At 38.9% G+C, this 20,433-nt stretch overlaps 2 protein-coding genes across 7 annotated transcripts in view; one reads left to right on the forward strand and one right to left on the reverse strand.

The window, feature by feature from the left end:
• ano10a (anoctamin 10a) overlaps positions 1–6,921 on the reverse strand; it is a 22,474-nt gene extending 15,553 nt beyond the window's left edge. Inside the window, exons 1-10 of one of the 3 annotated variants that reach the window (XM_027015188.3) lie at positions 6,825–6,921; positions 5,627–5,777; positions 4,563–4,760; positions 4,139–4,273; positions 3,816–3,935; positions 3,067–3,400; positions 2,554–2,789; positions 1,303–1,358; positions 1,031–1,105; positions 453–635 (exon numbers count right to left, since the gene is read on the reverse strand). In XM_027015188.3, coding sequence (XP_026870989.2) covers positions 453–635; positions 1,031–1,105; positions 1,303–1,358; positions 2,554–2,789; positions 3,067–3,400; positions 3,816–3,935; positions 4,139–4,273; positions 4,563–4,760; positions 5,627–5,765 — 1,476 coding nt within the window. In that variant the 5' untranslated portion in view covers positions 5,766–5,777; positions 6,825–6,921. Of the gene's footprint in view, positions 1–452; positions 636–1,030; positions 1,106–1,302; positions 1,359–2,553; positions 2,790–3,066; positions 3,401–3,815; positions 3,936–4,138; positions 4,274–4,562; positions 4,761–5,626; positions 5,778–6,712 lie in introns of all 3 variants that reach the window. The other 2 variants (XM_027015178.3, XM_081696023.1) reach the window with 2 other exon arrangements.
• Positions 6,856–13,438, forward strand: abhd5a (abhydrolase domain containing 5, lysophosphatidic acid acyltransferase a). Of its 4 annotated transcripts, XM_027015211.3 has the most exons (9): positions 6,856–6,955; positions 7,171–7,311; positions 7,885–7,965; positions 8,587–8,672; positions 9,123–9,495; positions 10,437–10,591; positions 11,119–11,230; positions 11,467–11,653; positions 12,198–13,438. In XM_027015211.3, the coding sequence occupies exons 2-9, from the start codon at positions 7,280–7,282 to the stop codon at positions 12,285–12,287; spliced, it is 1,116 nt and encodes a 371-aa protein (XP_026871012.2). In that variant the 5' UTR covers positions 6,856–6,955; positions 7,171–7,279; the 3' UTR covers positions 12,288–13,438. The 4 variants fall into 4 exon arrangements, with proteins under 4 accessions (XP_026871012.2, XP_081552151.1, XP_026871034.2 ...); XM_081696025.1 differs by lacking the exon at positions 6,856–6,955 and having other exon boundaries at positions 7,129–7,311; XM_027015233.3 differs by lacking the exon at positions 6,856–6,955 and having other exon boundaries at positions 7,174–7,311; positions 11,467–11,606.
• Positions 13,439–20,433: the final 6,995 nt, after the last annotated feature.

The following is a 20,433-nucleotide window of genomic DNA, read 5'->3' on the forward strand; positions in this document are numbered from 1 at the left end:
CCAAGGCAAAACTGCACCTGCCACCCCCAAGCCAATTCACTTTTGTCAGCAGGATGTATGTTTTAAAACCCAATCATCCTTCAAAATATTTCAGCATAACGCAATTTTGATCATTATACATTTATATTTACATGTCCATACGAATATACAAATACACAATGAGAAAGGCACATATGGAGAAAGGCAAATGATAAGCATGTTTGTACTTAATACAGGCCAATACAAAAAAAATTCCAACAAGGAGTGCATATCCCAGGTGCCTTCTACAAGAAATGAGCAGTTATGTCCTTCAATAAAACATACCATATTTCTAATACAGAAATTTGCTCCTTAACAGTACTGTTAATTTGCTCCTTTTCTGGGACTTTGATTGAGATCAAAAGCCAAATGGGGCACCTCTTTGAGATGTTTCCGTGTAAACAAAGTCAGAACCCAAGAGCTCTGTGGCTCACCAAATAGGTGTTCATGTCACTCTCCAGCTGAACCTGCACCACCAGGGGGAGCTCTTTATCCCCCAATATCCTCCTCACTTTCTTATGGACCTTCTTATTACGCCTCCTCTGCAGCCAGTAAGGCAGGAATGCCTCCATCACTTGATTTAGGATTTGAGAGGTGATGAGCAGAGTAGCAAGGCTCTGCAAGGCAAAACAAAACAAATTCCTTCAATGGCTGTTTATTGTAGGGGATGATTTAGCATGCACTATGAGCAGAAGGGTCACATTAGAAGGGCTGGTTTACCTTTTCTTACACCGAGAACCCTTTACCCACATAGAAAACTATCCAGAAAACCAATTAAATTCTCTTTAACTATATATTTACTATATAGGACACCCAACACCCAAAAGGTGCCAGTAGCATCAATAATGAATGAATGGTATCTCAAGATGCTCTTACCATCCAGTTAAATTTCATACTTATGAGTATTAGGGAGTCAGCAAAACCCTTAATTTTATTTAATAATAAACAAACGAATAAAATTTACAGTTATTATTGCTGTGATTAATCTTTTCCAAGCTTATTATTTACTTACATGTCTAAGGAGCATCATATCTTGCATTACAAAGGCAATATAGAACAAAGAGGCAAAGCAGTTGACAAAGTTGAACTGTAAACAAACAAACACAAACAAATAAAACACATAACCGATCGATCAATTGACCAATAAATAAATCCTCACCTATTTTTGTAAGCTATTGTAAGCAATGACCAAAATCATTAATAACTATTATGAAGAGCTGGAGACACAAAACAGGAAATTCAACGCAACAACAGATCCAAAAAATAAAGGAACTGCTAACTTACCACTAACACTTTAAGCACCAGGTGATTCTGAAAGGATGATTCTAGCCTGTGATTTTCTAAACAATGCAAAGAAGAGCGAGAATTTACAACTCAACTGATCGTACTCATACTTAGAGCAGTGTAAATATTAGAATTAAAGCTAGTCTGTGTAGAATTTGAAACACAAATCCCCATGTGTAACAAACTGAATTAGGAGTTTCCAAAACAAAAAACACCCCCGTATCACCACCATAAGTGGATCCAAATTTGATAACAGACAGCATGGTACACCTTGGTTTTTTTTGCTACTTACTCTTGCATCAGGCAGCTACAACTCTATAACCCTTCAGATTTATAGCCAAAGAAGAGACTGGGTTTGGATTTTGCCAAGTCATAGCCCAAAAAACTACTCAGAGCTAGTGACTATGGAGGTCACTGAAGTACAGCCTTAACTCACAGTGATAAAACCAGCTTGATATGACACATTATTTAAAAGGTGGATAAAGTGTGGGCATATAGGAATGCACATGGTCAGCAACAGTACTCAGATAGGACATTCAATGATGCTCAGTTGGTAGTTGGATTGTGTGCCAAGAAAACAATCCCCACAACATAACATTAACAATGCATTACACCACAATGAGCTTAATCTGTTGACACATGGCAGTCCATAGATCCATGGATTTATGTTGCTTATTCCAAATTCTGACCCAATATCAAATTTTGAACATTTATAGCAGAAACCGAGATTCATCAAACAAAAATTTTCCAATTATCTACTGTCTGGTTTCAGTGAGCTTGTGCCCACTAGAGATTCCTGTTCTTGGCTGAGTCGTGGAACATGATGTGGTCTCCTGCTGTTACTGCCTTTCTGCTCACCACAGTTGTAAAGAGTAGCTATCTATGTTACCTTCCTGTCCATTCAAACCAGTTGGCCATTCTCGTTTAACCTCTCTCATCAACAAGGTGTTTCTGCTCATAAAAGTACCGCTCACTGGATGTTTTTTTTGTGCCCCATTTTGTGAAAAATCTAGAGACTGTTGTCTGTGAAAATCCCATGTTGATCAGCAGTTCGTAAATACTCAAATCCAGTATTGAGTATGAGTATTTGTACTAACAACCATGCCATGGTAAGGGTCACTCAGATCACATTTCATCTCTATTGGGATATTTGATGTGAACATTTAATAAAGCCCCTGACCCATGTCTGCATGACTGATGGCACATGATTGGTTGATTGGTAGCTGATGCTAATTATTTCTGCACACTCACCCCAGTTAGTGAGAATCTCAGCTGCATAGCGGTACAGCAGGTTCATGAACTCAATGACCACTGCATAGATGATGCTTGGGATGAAGAGCAGGACACCTGTCCAGAAGTTTGGGTCTTCATAATAAATACTCAGTGCCCAGCTCTCCATGTCAAAGTAGATCATCATCACATAGAGAGACAGGTACAGGCACAGCAGCACAAAGGGAACAGACACCAGGTATATCCTCAGCTGCCGTCTACGGAAGGAGTTGCCAGAAACCAGTCTCAAATATATAAATTGATTCCACATTGAACTTTAAGCCAAACATTTTTAAATAATTTGTTCCAATCTGTCATACATTTATAAACTTCTAAACAATTTTTGAAGACAAACTTCAGCTGTTATCAACTAACATCTGGGTGTACATCCCAATGTTAAATGTTAAAAGGTTTACTGTCTTCTAGGCTTACAAAAACTATCATGCAGGATATGGTTCTCATATGTCCTTTATTCCACAGTTAGCATATACTTACTTAGTGCTGGGATAGACGGGCTCTTCACGGCCTGTTACTGGATTGAGGCCCAGTACCCCATGGAATCCTGGCCGTGGCTCTTCAAAGGCCTTCTTGCGGCTCAGTGTCCCCCACCCATAGGCCAGCTGTGCGCTGTGTCGCTTCCACAGCTCCAGGAAGACGGTGGACCACATCAGGTTGAAGACAGCAAACAGAACATACCTGTCGTAGTCCTCCCAAGCAAAGAGGTAGTAGGGGATGCCAATGAGGGCCATTGGCACCAAGGCAAATGTGAAGAATTCCAGAAAACGAAAATAGAGTGCCAGGCCTTCACCAAAGTAGTGTCTAATATTATCTGGATCGTTAAGAACACAAAAAACAACTTTAGGTTACCTTTTGGTTTGTTGGGTGAAGGGATAATAAGTATAAGGAGAGTCTTGGCTATAAGAAGCTAGAGCACTCTGTATAGGTTTAACTGAGCTTTGTAGGATAACAAATACTGCCCTCTTTCCAGAGAATGTTGTTAAAGAACTACAGCCATTAAACAGCAGAGCTCCATAATATTTATAGTGTCCGTTAATGGACACTAATCTCACAAAGGAATGAACATGCATCAAGTATGGAAATATTACTTTGAAAACTATTATGCAACTGTGAAATTCCTGTATAATAAATTTTTAACAGAAATTTAAATCATAGAAAGATTGATATAGTGGATGAGCTGTCAGGTTTAAAGTTCACCCGCCACATGCGCCAAATGACTGCCTCACCCAATGGCTGAGCAGACAGTTTGATGTTTCGATACCAAGAGAATGATAGCCTCTTCAACTCCTCTTTATCATGAAGGGGGAAATACTGCACTAGAATCCCCTTGGACTGCAACCTACGGACTGGAACATGTAAAATTGAAAATTTAAATAATAAAGTATATCATTGATATGTCCAAAGAAAGAAATATTTAAAATAAAAAATAATCAAGACAAATAGACAAGGTCTTTAAAATGTTATACATCCCATATTAACCTTTCACAAACATATTTAATGTAATTGATGTTTCAGCAAAAATTCAGAGTACTCTTTAGAGTAGACTTACTGACAGACTTTCCAGGATATAGCTTTACTTTGGGGTAGCCTGGAACATGTGCCTCGCTCTTTGCCCTTAGCGTGTCCAGCTCATATTTGATTATGTACTGGCATTCTGCAATGTTGAGGAAGCCATCTCCATCCCCTGACATAGCATCAACAAGAAACATTGGTTATCTTTACTACTGCGTCCACACCCTACTGGATTTAAACAAGACAACAAAAGCAAATAGCTCTCTTTCTTTTTCAGTGATATAAGTATCTGAATTCAAAATGTTCTGTTTGGTAAAATGGCACTGTAACCTTTAGCACATATTTAAAATCATATGCAAATCATGTATGTTCACACACGCCAAGTCTTCCATCTTCCAGAAGCAGTGACCCATACACTGTAACAGGTGACTGTGTCAGCTGTGCCCAAGAGAACTCTGTACCTTGGAAGTCTTTGAAACTCTCCCTGTTGGAAAATGTAAATCCCCGCATGGTGCCGTCATTGAACTCCTTGAATAGCCCCACCTCCTCTGCTCCCGCCAGGAGCCTCGGCCAGGTGGATCCCACAAGGAAGATATTAGGTTTGCCCTTCTGCTCCTCCTGTCCACCACCCAGCACCTGCTCCACCAGCAGCTCAGCTCCTACATGGAACAACAGGGAGAAGCAACAAGTCAGCAAAGAGCCTAACAAATCATCCGTCTTTCAGAAATCTATCCTGAAATACATTATCACTAACATAGTGAACAAGTATAATACATTAATATGGACATCGATGTCCGTCATCTGTCTGACCTATGCTGAAATGGGACTTCATTAGGGCACAAATAGGCCAAATGTATTTGTGATATAAATGTATTTATGACAAATACAAACAAGTGTTATTGATGCACATTGATTTCCTTACCTCTATAGAACCTATTTTAAAATTTGCATTTTGTGTGTTGGCAAAACTTGAACTAGTGATAATGACTCAGTTTTGCACTGCTTTATTACATGTTTCAGGTTTCATTACAGAGAGATTAAGAATTTAAAGCACACAATTCAGTTCCATTCTGGAACAGGCTGACTTCATTTTGGCAATACCTGCCTAACCAGCAAAGTTAAACCAAACTGGTACATGCATTTGACTTGCTATACCTGTAAAAGTCTTCCTGTTTCTATCAAAGGATTGGTACTATGACAACAACCCAAGGCTCCCATAAGATCCTTCACTCCTTCTGCCTAAGGCAATGTCTGTCACCTGCTAGCCCTGTGCTGATCTGATTTGGAGATATTTATCAACACACAATTTAAGATACATTGATAGAGTATCATGTTTTCTTCAAAAAGGGTGTTAAATAGATCAACACTTTCAACCAAACAGCTTATTTAACCAAAGACGTATAATCAAAAAGCAGTGTGACAGAACCACAAACCAAAAGTAGAGTCTTACATCCAATATAAAGCAGGTTTTTAAACATACAGAATATTCTGTCAACCTCCAAGCTCCATCATGTGGGGATCTTACCTCCATTTTGCTGCTTGTCTGTTATTCTGTTCAGTAACCAAGTGATGGTCTCAGCTTCAGTGTTCTGAGCCAGCTCCAGCACCACCAGGGGGGCAAACAAAGGACCACCATTGTCATAGTCTGACAAGTTGTTTTGCATGTTCCCCAATCCCTGTGAAAGATACAAACAAGTGGGACAAACAAGAAAATACATACATAAACAGAAAACATTAGGTGTGAAATCTCTCCAGATATGAGTACATAGCTTAGATCACTACCAGGTACAAATTTACGTTGATCGACCTTATTTGAACAAATGACCCATTCAGCTGCAAAGAGACAACACAACTTGCACTCATGCAAATATGCTGCACTGCACTTCAGCTTCCGTATAATTGTATAGTTCACCTGAATACCTGTTTCATCCTGTTTGAGGAATTAGCTTTACAAAAACGTTGTTTTTGTAGTAACAGTAAACCATGAAGGCTATATAATTGCACTACATATAAGAAATATAACACTTACATGCCAAACAACCATTCGGACGACTCCGAACTTGTTAAATAAAATTGTACGAAAAGGTGTGGCGGCCGTGGACAGTACAGCATAATACAATAAATATAAACACTAAATTGATCATGCAATGCGAGTGATTACGTTGGAGAGCTATTTGTTAAGATAAATAAATAGCACCAATACCTATCATATATATATATATATATATATATATATATATATATATATATATATATATATATATATATATATATATATATATAAGGGGACATTTTCTAAGTTAAACATTTTGGTTGTCCGAAATAGATTTTCGACCTAAAATTTGGCTGCATAAATCGCAAATACTGTAACTAAACACAGATATCGTGGGGCGTGGCAGGAATGTTTATAAAGACAAAACCACGAGATTTGCTAAACATTATATCGGAAAGGCGTAGTTCTATAAACATGGAAGTACAATTTTGCAAATAAATAAGATTAAATAAATGTGTCGTTTTAAAGGAAAATGGGTCCAAGGCCTGAAAGGTCTGTATATATAAGCGTAACTAGCTAGCTAGGTTAGCTAACCTAGCTATCTTAAGAGCTACTTACAGTAATCCGGTTGCACAGCAGCACTTCGGGGCACCTAGGGTTAGCTAGCTACTATCACCACCCTTTCTTGTGTCATTTATTATATTTTTTATTTAGAAAAAAAAATACTGACTCGATGTCTGTTTCTTTCTGCTGTGCAGAAACGGAAATGCAGCTGTATCCCGACTTTAGTTCCTCCACGTCGTCAACCTGACAAGCAGGACACAACTTCAGGGCTTGTGCAACTTCACACACTTATCGAAAGTACCCTTTCAACCACGCTTCATACTTATTAGAGAATTATGCCAACTCTAATGCATAACGCTAGCTAAACTTTTCTAGATATTAGTAAAATAATCGTCTCAATAATAGCTAGAATAATGTTCTACTGCATAGGTACGTCATTAAAGCTTTTTCAAAAGTGGTACACTTAAGCATCGGTATCATTTAATACTTGTTATGCTTGTTTGTTAATCTAGTAACAACAACTTGTAACTACTTTTAAAAAGTAAAACTTCAGGAGAGTAGTCAACTGGGTTTTAAGACAGTTTGCGGTGACAGGCGGTGGTCACGTGTTGTGGCCGAAACATGGTGGAAGAAGCGGCGTTAACACAGTTGGGGTAAGACTATTATTTTTTAAAACAATTTAGCTACCCTGAACAACTACTTCTAACACAAAATCATTGCAAAATTAACGATGTCTTTTACATGTTACTATACGGAACAATTCTCTCTCTAATTTTCGGCTGTCTAATAACCTGCCATTGATAAAGCTGTCTATTTGGCGTTAGCTCTGTAGTTACATACTATCTAGGTTAGCTAACCTAACGCTAGCTATGTTAACTGGGTTATCCAGCAAATTTGTTTTTGCATCTTTGGCTAGGTAGAACAGCAGCTTAACGATAGCTAGTAAACTACCAATTATTATGCTTTTACTTCGTGTTATTTCAGCAGCTGACTAACGCTAGCTAGTGTACATGTAACTACACTGACAAGTTAGCCAGCTTTGTTCATTGTTAATGTGGTGTGCGTATCTTCTTGCACTTTCCAATGGAAAGAAAGTGCAAGTAACTTTACTGATTATATGAATCAGTACTTTACTGGTTATATGAATTATATGAATATGTTTAAAGCTATTTTTTAATTAAATCATTAGCGCAAAACTAAAATCCTCACATTTTTTTTGGCTTCAGAGTGGCACACCGTGTTCTGGTGTTCCTACGTTTTCCTAGTCTGTTCTACAGTTTTTTCAAATTCCTGGACACAACTGTAAGGTAACGTGTGTGTTAATATGCCATTTTGCATCACCCCAAACTTATGAGTTTATGCTTGGTGGACTAAGCAGGCCATCTTGCCATCTGACCCCAATCAGTCCTAAAACTAAAACATAACACTTGTCCAAGCTGGCTGATGTTTCTCTGCCTACTGTGCTGGTAAGTGTATGGATTGTGATACATAAGCCTGTCCTGATGAGACCTCTGGGACATTTCTCAAAGCAAGATTAAATTTCTCATCTTATGATGACTAAAGTAAAATAATTAATTTTCTAGAAAATCCAATAATTGGGGAGGTAAGACACCTTCCTATTGGAAGATCCTGACTAATGAAATACCCCCTTATTCTAGGCTAGGCTAATGCTGAAATTTCCTTGTGTCTTAGTGTGCTGCACTAGTGTGTTATGATTGTCTTGTGTGTTTCTTTCTTGTTTTTCCTTTTTTTCCATTTTTAGTCTTTTTAGTTCCATTTTTAGGAGAAAATGTCTCATGTCCAGCTTTACATTGCTTCAAGCTTTGCTAAAACAAAGTTCCTAAGGCTTTTTAGTCTTTCCTAACATTTCAAAAGGTTTGCTTTGAAAATTAAGTAAGAGAAAAGGCTCACACTAAAATATTTTGCAGGTCATGGTGGCTCACCAGCTGGCTGCCATCCTGGTGTCCCACATCTCAGTGCAAACTAAAGGAGGCAGAGGAGAGGATACTGCAGCGTAAGTCCTAACCGCATGACTGCACCCTCGTCATGTTAAAAAGTGAAACCACGCTTTATCCCCAAAATGTACCAAATTATCACACAGTACTTTTATCGATCTAAGAAGATGGGTGCAGTTCTGCCTACACCTGTAAAGTTGTTAGGAGAGTCACTTTCTCCCACATAGCTGTAGTTTAGCCATTGACATGTCAAAAGGAGGAAGGTGAAAATCTTGATATTAAATTGGTTGATCCATACTGAAACCTATAACCTATAGTTTGTCTCAGCCAGTAATCAGAACTGTTTCCTACACATAGAACATGTGATCAGTGTGTTAGCTATCCCCTGCCCTCTCCTACTGCCTAGGTAGACCCAGAGTAAAAGGATGATCCTACTTGATGAAACTTGTCTGTAACAAGAAGTTCATTGCTATCAAGTTTTCCATTTCTATGACTATTACTGTTTTTAGCCATCAGAAGCAAGTTCTCCAAGCAGTTTGTCCACATATCCAATGACAACAAGCTATGGACGCTGGTCTTCAGTGGCAGTGGAGAGCGTAGGACCCCTCTGGTGCTGCTTCATGGCTTTGGTGGTGGAGTGGGACTTTGGGCCCTCAACCTGGATGTACTCTCCCACCAGAGGCCTGTGTATGCCTTCGACCTGCTGGGCTTTGGCCAGAGCAGCAGGGCCTGTTTCAGCACCGATGCTAAGGAGGCAGAGATGCAGTTTGTGGAGTCCATAGAGGAGTGGAGGAGCAAGCTGGGCTTGGAGAGCATGGTAATGCTCGGCCACAACTTGGGAGGCTACCTGGCTGCAGCCTATTCACTTAAATACCCTTCCAGGTCAGTACTTCATCCAGCAAGAGGATTTGAGTTCATCCAGCAATTTGCTGTGTCATTTTGTACTGTCAATGATTAATTGACCTATTTTTCTCCCATTATTATTTCTTCAACATCCTGGGGCTGGTATCATGAACCCATCCCAGAAAAGTCATCATAGGCTGGCAATAGCACTCTAGCAGCTAGGTCTAACAGCTGAGCTAATCTTAACACTGTTGTGTGCTCATGGGAAACTGGGCTGTAATCCATAAATGTAAAATCCAGTTCTTTAATGTGCCCAGGGGCACTGTGATGCATGCAATCATGTTGCATATTTCCTGCTCTTCTGCTTTCAACATCATGTTCCTGCTGGAATGCCCTAGGTATAATTTAAGGCATAGGGGTTTTAATCTGTTTGCCTTAGGGCTGCACTTTAAACTGTATGTCCTTAAAGGATTTCTTCTCTGTGTGTACCTAGTTTTACATTGCTTTCTTTTCTTGGGCTTTTTTGATTGATATCTCGCGTGTGTGTGCAATATCCTTCATATCAGGCAATCTCACTCCATGTCTGAGTTCGTAAGCATGCTCGGACTCGGCTCAGTCTGCTATTTCGTATGTTTTTTGCTATTTCCCCTGTGTTTTCTTTTTATACCTTAACTCTTCATTTGTCCTGGTTCTATCAAGTAATATTTGAAAATGTGATAGTGCTGCTGTGGTTTATACATTAAAGCATTTAGTCATTTTATGAGAAATAAAGTGCTGAATCAGAGGCATATGTTCTACGCTTTTGCTGATCATTATATTGCAACATTTATGTAAAACCCATTTAACGTATTTCATATTTATGTTTTAGGATTAATTTGAGCTCATTGATTTTGAGTTGTATTTACAGATCTTTTGTGAAAATATATTAAGTCAGTGAGCTGAATATTGGTTCTGCCTTCTGATTGTTGTACTTAATTCAGAGTGAAGCATATGATCCTGGTGGAGCCATGGGGTTTGCCTGAGCGGCCGGCACCTGGGGACCAAGACAGACCCATCCCAGTGTGGATCAAGGCCCTCGGTGCCTTGCTTAGCCCGTTCAACCCCCTGGCTGGTCTCCGGCTGGCGGGGCCACTCGGTACGAGGCTGCTAAGGCTCTTGTCTCACAACCCAATGAAGAATAGTCTTGGGCTGATTACACTTAGAATGGAGATTCTACATCCACAGCTATATTCTTATTACTGCGTGAACCCCCATCCCATGGAATTGAGCTTGCAGGGACCCAATGAAATATCACAGTGCAGAAGGACATGCTTTGTATAAATTACAGTCTAGTTCAAAAATTTGCAAAGTACCTTTTGCATGTGTCATATTTTGGGCTTTGATTGCAGAGTTTGCAAATTACAAACCACAAACGGTTGTTGGTACTTATGTGGACAACTCATAAATTTTTAGTGCAATGGATATTCCTAAATCCATCTTGTTTATCAAGTAAAATGCCCTGGTTAAGAGTCTTGTTCTGAAATGCCAGACAATGCCTTTAGCTGTCTGACTGGTGGGAGATTGTTTGCCTGATGGGATATTACCTTCTAAAGTAATACAGCTGAAGAAAATATGTCTATCTTGTACTGTTATTTTAAGGTATGCCATATTGTTACCATTTAGGCCCTGTTCTGGTGCAGACTCTGAGGCCGGACTTCAAAAAGAAGTTTGCTACCATATTTAATGATGACACAGTTACGGAGTACATCTACCACCTTAATGTTCAAAGCCCCAGGTGCATCCTTTTTTATTTATTTATTTATTTTGTCTTTTTTTCTTCATTTTCACCCTTTTGTGCTGTCTTGCGCAATTTACTGTTCTGTGTCTCAGTAATGTGGTCCATCTCAAGCTATGAGTACAACTCTGTCCCATGTGTTTTGATGTGACGCTGATCTGAGGGCATAGTACTTTTGGTTGTGCTGCGTCTAACATGCTTGCACTCATACACCTCTAATAACTGTGTTTTTGTAGTGGTGAAACGGCCTTCAAAAACATGACCATACCATACGGCTGGGCCAGACGGCCTATGCTGCGTCGCATTGGCTTAATTCACAGTGATATCCCCATTACTGTCATCTACGGCTCACGGTCCAGCATAGATGGCCACTCTGGTAATTCAGTCAAAGAAATAAGGCCAAACTCCTGTGTAGAGATCATTGTGAGTTTTGCTTCCAGATCTCACCACACACTGCTCACCCTGAGCTTTATTTAGAGTTTGTTTAGAGCTGTTCACCATAAAGCTTCATTGTTAGCTTAATGTAGCTTATGTGACACACATTTACAGAAGCTGAAATGTGACAAAATACATGGGTAGCAAAATCAGTTTCCTTTGGTTTAAGTGGGAGGCAGTCTTTACTGAAGGACACTATTAAATCAGGAAGTAAATCTGAGCAAACCTCCTTGGCCCTTTAAGATTTAAAATGATTCCAAACAGAATTTGTGTGATCTGATGTGTTTAAAACACTAAAGCTATAAAATGCAATTAATAGATTAAACTCAGTGTGTGCACACATTTGTTGGAAGATCATTACATAATTGTGAGCTATTGTAAAACATTTTATAACATGGAGCTTGTTTTAGAAAACAGTAGTCTAATGAACCATGGAATCTCACCTCTAGAAGCTGTTGATATGCACTTATCATTAGATAACTAGAGTCTCTGTGAACAGCTCTCAACCTCTGCATATCTGTCTGGTCTCTAGACTATAAGAGGAGCAGGACACTACGTATATGCTGATCAGCCAGAAGACTTCAACCACAGAGTACTCCAGATCTTGAAAACAGTAAGCTGAAGAGTGAACTTGAAGACTGGTAGTGCCTTTTTAAACCCTTTTATACCATCTGGTCCATTCCTACTACATTCCTACTACAACCTTGTGTGGAGATGTGATCCTCATATGAGCTCAAGTTAAAAAGGCCGGCCAAAGTACCTTTATATCATTATATATTGTACTTGCGTACCTCAGGGCAGTACTATCAATTTGTAAATCAGCAGTCTGACAAAAGGCATATCAAAGAGCCAAGTGGGTTCTGAAAGCTTTGTAATAACTGGAATATAGATCTTAATTTAGGACTATCAGTGGTGGTGTACACAGAGAGAGATTAGCATGTCAGTTGGATTCATTAGCTGATTGTTTGACAGTCAGTTGTAAACAGCATTAATATATAAAGAGCTTGCAGTTCACATGTGGAACAGTATTTGTTCTATAGGATATTTATTGTACACCTGCATGTGCTGTCAAGTTATATAATTAGCATCAGTGTTAAGTGTCAATACCACGGCAAAAAATGCTATTAGAATTCATACTTTTGAAATTATTCACTTTATGCATATCTAGGAGGGCAGTGAGAGTAGTATAAGACATCTGCTAAAAATTCAGTTTTGTTTTCATCATATAAAAAGTCCAAAATGGAAATTAGAATAATATATATATCTCAGAAATTGTGAGATCCGAAAAGTTTAATTGTTTTCTCCAATGACTAAAATAAAGAAAGCCAATGCATCAGAATGATGGACAGAACGAGTTTTAAGACAATGTGTCCTTTTCTACCTCATAAATGACGGTACTGCTGCCATTGTGAGACAGTTTTCTTCAACAGCGCAATAGAGACAAAATATGGAGCCATTGAACACAGGTTTTGTGATTGTGCGGTTTACATGAAATTTACTGAAATTTTGTTGAAATATGCATGGAATATTGAAGTATTTAAATTTAAATTCTGAATATTGTTTTTGTCAAGTATTTACTATGAAAGATTTTTATGCAATAAATTACTAATTATGTGGCAACTTTGCAGGTTGTCTGGATTAAATATTCAATGTCTAAAAGAAGTAACAGTGAGGGTGCACTAATGAAGTAAAATGGGTCATCTTAAAAACAATAATATAAATGTATTAATAATAAATGTATAATGTATTCTAACATAAAGCAGACTTCCTAGAGAGCATTTATTTATTTATTTATTTATTTAAAAATACTTTATTAGTGATTAATATTAAAATTGTCCTTTTGAATGTTGTCTATGTAATGCAGACCATTACCATATCTCTGAGGATGGCCTGGGCTATCTGGGTGTATTGGTCTGAGGTTAGAGTGAGCCTAGTTACTGAATGCTGGAAACAGAGGCATAAGCTGTGTTTAATGAAAATGGCTCTTGGCCACCTCGACATTCTTTTCATAATGACTCATTTTAACCCAGTCTGTTGTCGTGGAGACCAGTGCAAAAATAAGGCTGGCAGAGTGATGGTCATATTTGGGTTACAGTTCAAGTGCTGCGATACATAAATTACTTTCCCAGAGCAAGTGGCTTTTTTTCTAAACCCCCCACCTCCTTGGAAGACCAATGATACTTTGTTCATATTATTACAAAAAATAATGATTTTTAACAGTGAATCAAACTGTCACACAAGGGAAGACACAGTGCTTTAACACAACAAAATACAGAAAAATAAACCAACTAATAATCTGTGTATGTATGTATGTGTATATGTGTGTGTGTGTGTGTGTGTATATATATATATATATATATAGAGAGAGAGAGTGTGAGTTTCAATTAATGAAATGTAAAGGATAAGCATTTTTCTCTTTGCTAGTTACATCAAGAGATGGAGAAGATGGGTCTAAAGCCTGAATGTGGAAATAAATGATAACTTCTAATCATAGCCACAAGAGGGCAGACTTACATGTTGTATACATATTGCTGGCACCAAGCTTGAAGTATGCAGTTAAGTAAAGGGCGGTGTTAAGTCATCAGTATGTGCATCACCTCAATATTATGACTCCCAGCACCATGTGACAGATAAGGCTTCACAATACTGTTTTCTTTACAAATGTGCTCAGCAAGAAGTAGGCAATGGATCGTGTCATTGATAATTGAATTCATTAATTTAACCATTTATGTTTAGCGAATAAAACTCATTTGATTTTGAGATTAGGAGAATGTCATCAAAGCAAAAAAAAAAAAAAGTCCATCAGATTTTTCTTTGGTAAATAATTGTTTTAATCCAAATTAAATCTTTAGATGTATACATCACAAATAACTGCACATAAATTGCTACATGAAACATACATAAGAAACACTGTTTCACACACACTTCCCTTCCTGACTTACTGTGACTTACTTGTGACATGAGGGCTGATGCTGGAATTCTTTTCCTGTTGTGATACAGCAGCACTATGAGGGGAGAAAAGTGTGTAGTGCAGTATAGTGTAAGAGAACGGCCGTTGTCTCGCATGCAGTACAGAGTGGTCACAAGTATTGTGCATATATGGGTTTTGTAATATATGAGTGTCAAATTGTAAATGGTTGGAATAATCAAGGTGTGAACTTCTCTTAGTTGGAATGGTGAAGTGTAGTGTAGAGATATGAGTGTCAGAGTGTAAAAAACAAACAAACCGTAGGGCCGTTTCAGATGGTGCAGAATGAGAAGACTGCTTTAGACAAGAGTATATATCAGAGAACCTACTCCACCAATGTCTAGACTACCACCTGTCTCTGACGTGCACGCATGCGCACGCCTTATGGAGCAGTGTGCTATCTCTGGTTCACCGATGCCTAGGCTCTGAAGTTGTATATTGCCAAAGCCTTGACAAAATTATAGCTTTGCCATTCCTTTGATTGGAAAGTCCTCTGAAACCTTTGAATAAATAGCATATTGGTTTTCTCTACAGCATGCTTGGCTGTGATCAGTCGTTGGCCACTATAATGGATTGTAGTCTTTGAGGCATCCAGGATGTGGAATGTGAAGGCAACAGGGTCCAGGGAGGACCAAAGGACTATGGGTCATCTCTACATCAGGCCAGGGGATGTCTACACACAGTCCTCAGCAGACTGAGCTCTGCCGCGTTGCTAGGAGACCATCCCAGCGCCTATATTAGATTTAATTTATTAAATTCTCCCTCTCTCTGGTGCTTTTTTACAATCTCTCTCTCTCTCTCTTCCCCTCCTCCTCTCTCTCCCTGTCTGTGACTACCCTGAGATAAGAGCATCGGGCATGCACAGGCACTGCGGTAAGGCTGAACTACCTAGCATATACCCAGGCTGTCTCACTGTGGTGGAGTATGGCAGGCATTTAATTTAATTATTGTGCATTGATAATGGCTCTAATAATTGTGCTGGGGATCTTATGACCTGATATGTACAGCACCCAGAACCAGTGACCTGGGTTCCTTTTTTAAAGTGAGAAAGGTCAGTAGTTCTCAGCTTCTCACCAGTCAGTTTCACTTATTAAAACATGAAGGGCTTGATAATTAGACCATCAGAATCATATATGTTAAAGCATGGATACCACTAACCAGTGCTGAGCAGTGGCTCTCTTGGGCGATGTTGACAGTAGCAATGATGTGTCCGTAATGTGTCGGTTCTCTTCCACCTAAACAGTGGCATCATTACCATCCCCCAAAAGAGTCTCAGATACTTGCTCCAATGTTGTCTGTTCAGGAGAGTAGTGATCTTAGTTAATGCAAGATAGCGACAAGGCTGAAATACTGTCATCCTGTATGGTTCAATGACTCCCAGAATCAAACAGGAAATGTCACAGAGAAAGTGTCGTTATTTGAGATGACACTGGGTATGGGTTTTGTATTGTTCGCAGGAAGGTTGCTGAATTGAACCTTGAGTGGAGCCAAAGGTGCATACAAGAATGCTTATAGCCCTCTAAATGGACCCACATTCCCCCAGCAATGCTGAAATTCTGCGAGAAGCTGCAATCGAAGCTGTAAACCTCTGTAATGTCTGGTGCTATAACTAAGTTGCTTTACCTGCAACATGTTACAAGTGACAAAGTATTCTACATTGTGTGCCAAATGCCAAATTAGTTTCATATCCAGCTATCTTTAACTTTTTATAAGCCTTAATTGGTAAACTCATTACTGTTGTAGGATCAAAGTAAGCTGTAGATGTGACTAATACATTAGTAAACATGGGATCCAGACCATGACCTGTGTCCTGTCTCTGTCTCAGGGCCCACCGTCAGCATTCCTTATTTCTCATGATCTAAAAGTGTGTTAGTCGATGATGTCATTCTCAAGAAGGTTCACTACTAATTCTGCATCTCTAATTTGCTAGCGCCTGCTTGGAGAATGTCATCAGTGTGGCATCTAGAGATTGATGAATTACACATCACAGATGTATACATGGTTGTTTCGGTTTTAAATGATATCTAAATAAGTATTTTTTTAAACGCATATTTTTAATTTTAAAAATCCCTCTGAACTAAAGTTTCAGATTCAGGAAGACCTTGTGTACAAACACACACATACATATACACTACAGTTGAGTGCAAAGGTTTGCCTCCCATTTCTTTGAAAAGACAAAAAGTTTTGGTGATGAACTCGATATTTAATAAAGGTTCAGATTTCCCAAAAGTACCTTAATCATCAAAAGTAAGAATTAAGGTCAAAAAGCATATGAAATAATTTTCTGTCACCATCATTTTTCTATCAATTAAAAAAGAGAAAGGGAGAGAGAGAGTGGGAGGGTCATGGGAAACATTCCCCTTCCTTTTAAACCATGTTTTAAACCTCAATTGGCTTTGCTTTATGCTTTGGATCATTGTGTTCCAGGATCCATCCACACTTTATTTTTAGGTTTTTGACTGATAGTAGGATAGTATAGCTTTGCTATAAAATCTGTTGATATTGGTCTGATACGAGCCTACATCCCCAACACATCAGTGATCTGCCGCCATGTTTTACTGTGGGCTGGTGGTCTTCTCCCCATGAATTATGCCAAAAAGTTTAACTTTGTCATCGGACCACATAATGTTGTCCCAAAATTCATCTAGCTTGTTAATTTGCTCTTTAATACTCCCAAGTGTGTTGCCGTGTCTCTAGAAGTAAGCAGTGGCTTCCTATGTGCTTTCTGACTTGTATAAACTGCTTCACTGTGGAGGTGTGGACTTTTATTCCATTTCCCTCTAAGGACTAGTTTAAATCCCCTGCTGTTTGGTTTGGATTCTTGTAGATCTCTCAAACAGTTGTCCTGGCAGTTATTTCAGTTATTTCTCTTGGTCTTTCACTTCTTGGTAGAGTCCACATTTCTTCCATTTCTGTATCATGGTCTTCGTGGTTGATGCTGGTATCCCAAAACACTTTGATATCTTTTTTTTCCCCTCTACAGCTCTATGAAATGTTAAAATAAATTTTGAGGTCCTCTGACAGCTGTTTGTTGCGCTCAAATGTCTTAAGACTGGTCTTGAACAACTACCTACCTAAATTTAAACTGCAAGCCTAATCAAACACATATGATACCATTCATCTACCACTATGCTTTAAATGCTTATCAAAGGGGATACAAACGTTTGCGCTTGCTATCAAAGACAAATAGTTAGACTGAAATGTTCAAATGTTTAAGTCATAGCAAAAGGTTTTAAGAGGAAAAACACCTTTAAATGCATATGTAATGTTATTTTGAAGATTAATCATCATGTTTTTTTTTTATTATTTTCTGATAATCTAAGGAGGATGCAAACACTAATATGGTATCCATATATCATTCCCTTAACAACAAACAGGCCCAATTATACAAATATTACAACCACCATATTGTGTAAAATATTCCCAGTAGTGTCTTACTAGACAATCAGGACCTTTTGGGACACATTTGAAGACATTTCACCGCTCATTCATGTGACTGAAGTGACTTCAAGAATATACCCCAAGCCCAATCACCTTGATTTATTTCTACTAAATATTTAAATGGCTAAGATGACTGAAAACCTTCACAGAAACATTCCCACTTCTAACATCACTAAATTGTCCTTGAAAAATATTTGTGATTTATGAATGAAGGTTGTATCTGCTGTACTGAGGGAGATGGACAAAATTGCTCAACTACTGCTTATATTAAATAATACTAGCTGAGCTGCATCCTGTTCCTAAGAGAAATCCATTGCGTATTACTGTAAAGTTCACACCAGTGTGCCAGAAGCCCCTCCGCAGCTGTGAACATAATGGTTGTGTTATACACTGATTTCAAAGAGACAGACACAGTTTAGAGTGGTTGCTTGTATGTGTGTGTACGTTGAGGCATCAGTCAGGGGTCTGTAAATCCATTTGTATTTGCATCATATGTATTGTCTATTCTTCTTTTTCAAAGAACAAATATTTTTAATTAAGGAGAAACCAAAGTGGCACCATAAACAGCAGTAATAGAACTAAAATACCAATAAATAAGTATAATAGCTATCGCCACAAAAGCCCAAATATTACCAATTTATGCCTGCTGAGGTTTTAGGAAAAATATATGAAAGAAAAAAGAAACTAGTTATTAATAGTTAGCAGCAGCAACAACAGCAATAAATGTTTTTATTTTTTGTTGTCACTCTAAGAAATCTAATGAATGGATGTGCCACAGGTCATTAAATTAATGTTTGTCTACAAGCACAACCCACTGCGGTACTTTGAACTGTTGTCTTCGGAATGATTATTGGGACAAAGAATTTTTCCTTTAGAATTCAGTAGTGTCAGCAGCAAGCTTCAGTAGTGGGAACATAGGTAATCGGCACCGTAATTATTTAACTGAGTCAGAAAACAGGATCATGTTGTTATAGTGCAAACGTAACCCTGCCAGAAGAAAGGAAGGGAGCAAGGGTGTGTAAGTAAGAGAGGGAGTCAGGAGACAGTAACTAAAGGGTGTGTTTTATAGAGAGTTAGGGGACAATAAATAAAGGGTGTGTATTAGAGAGGTAGTCAGGAGACAGTATCTAAAGGGTGTGTGTGTGTAAGAGAGGGAGTCAGGAGACAATAAATAAAGGGTGTGTATTAGAGAGGTAGTGAGGTAGTCAGGAGACAGTATCTAAAGGGTGTGTGTGTAAGAGAGATGGTCAGGAGACAGTAACTAAAGGGTGTGTGTAAGAGAGATAGTCAGGAGACAGTAACTAAAGTGTGTGTGTAAGAGAGATAGTCAGGAGACAGTAACTAAAGTGTGTGTGTAAGAGAGATAGTCAGGAGACAGTAACTAAAGTGTGTGTGTGTAAGAGAGATAGTCAGGAGACAGTAACTAAAGTGTGTGTGTGTAAGAGATAGTCAGGAGACAGTAACTAAAGGGTGTAAGAAAGTCAGTTAGGTAGTCAGGAGAGAGTAACTAATGGTGTGCTGGGGCTCCCAGAGGTGTCTCTCCCTCTCCTGCTGTCTCCTGTCACTTCCCACACACAGTTTATGCCATCCAGCAGAACTCAGCTGGAACTACTGAAAGAGACAAATCAATCTGTCTAGTAATTCAGTCTTTGTCTTGCAGAAGAATGCGTGTGTGTCTCTCGTTGGATTCTCGATGCCCATTTTTCTTATTCGCCTGAGATTACCAGACACAGTGCATATACACTGATTCACAAGTTCCACACGTTCCCCTCTGCTCAAAAGCCTGTGCGACTGCTCAGGTGGGCCAACAGCACAACGGTCTCCATGGTGACCACAACCTGCTGAAGCCCAGTGGTCCAACACTGCTCACAGTCCCTCAGCTGTTCTAGATCACAGCTCAGGAAGGAGACTTGGGCTTTTTCATATTTCAAAGCTTTCACACACTGTAGACACCAAAGGAAACATTCCCTTCACGTTAATAACATCTATACACTAATTGATGATGAACAGGGACCTGCCTGGTTTTTGATAAGTTGGATGTTATCCATATTCTATGATCGTCCTTCCCAGAGATCTAGAATTGCATATTAGAAGTAGCCAGGCAGTCACATGGCCATATGCTTAACATGTAAATTCAAAGCACTGAAGCAGATGTGTACTCTGCTCTGAAGGCTCTTCTGTTTGAAAGGAGCTCCCTCAGCAGGTTCCCATCTCCCTGCTTTTCATTTAAACTAAAAGGTCTTGGCCTTAGCCGTGCTGTTCAGGCAAACAGTGCTGGAAGCAGCTCTGACTTACTGTAGCCCATGAACAGTAGACAGAATCTGAATATGTGTCTGCCCATCTGTCTGTCTGTGTGTCT

The sequence above is a fragment of the Electrophorus electricus genome, chromosome 14 (genome assembly GCF_041902795.1).
Source record: "Electrophorus electricus isolate QZ-2024a chromosome 14, ASM4190279v1, whole genome shotgun sequence".
Taxonomy (NCBI): domain Eukaryota; kingdom Metazoa; phylum Chordata; class Actinopteri; order Gymnotiformes; family Gymnotidae; genus Electrophorus; species Electrophorus electricus.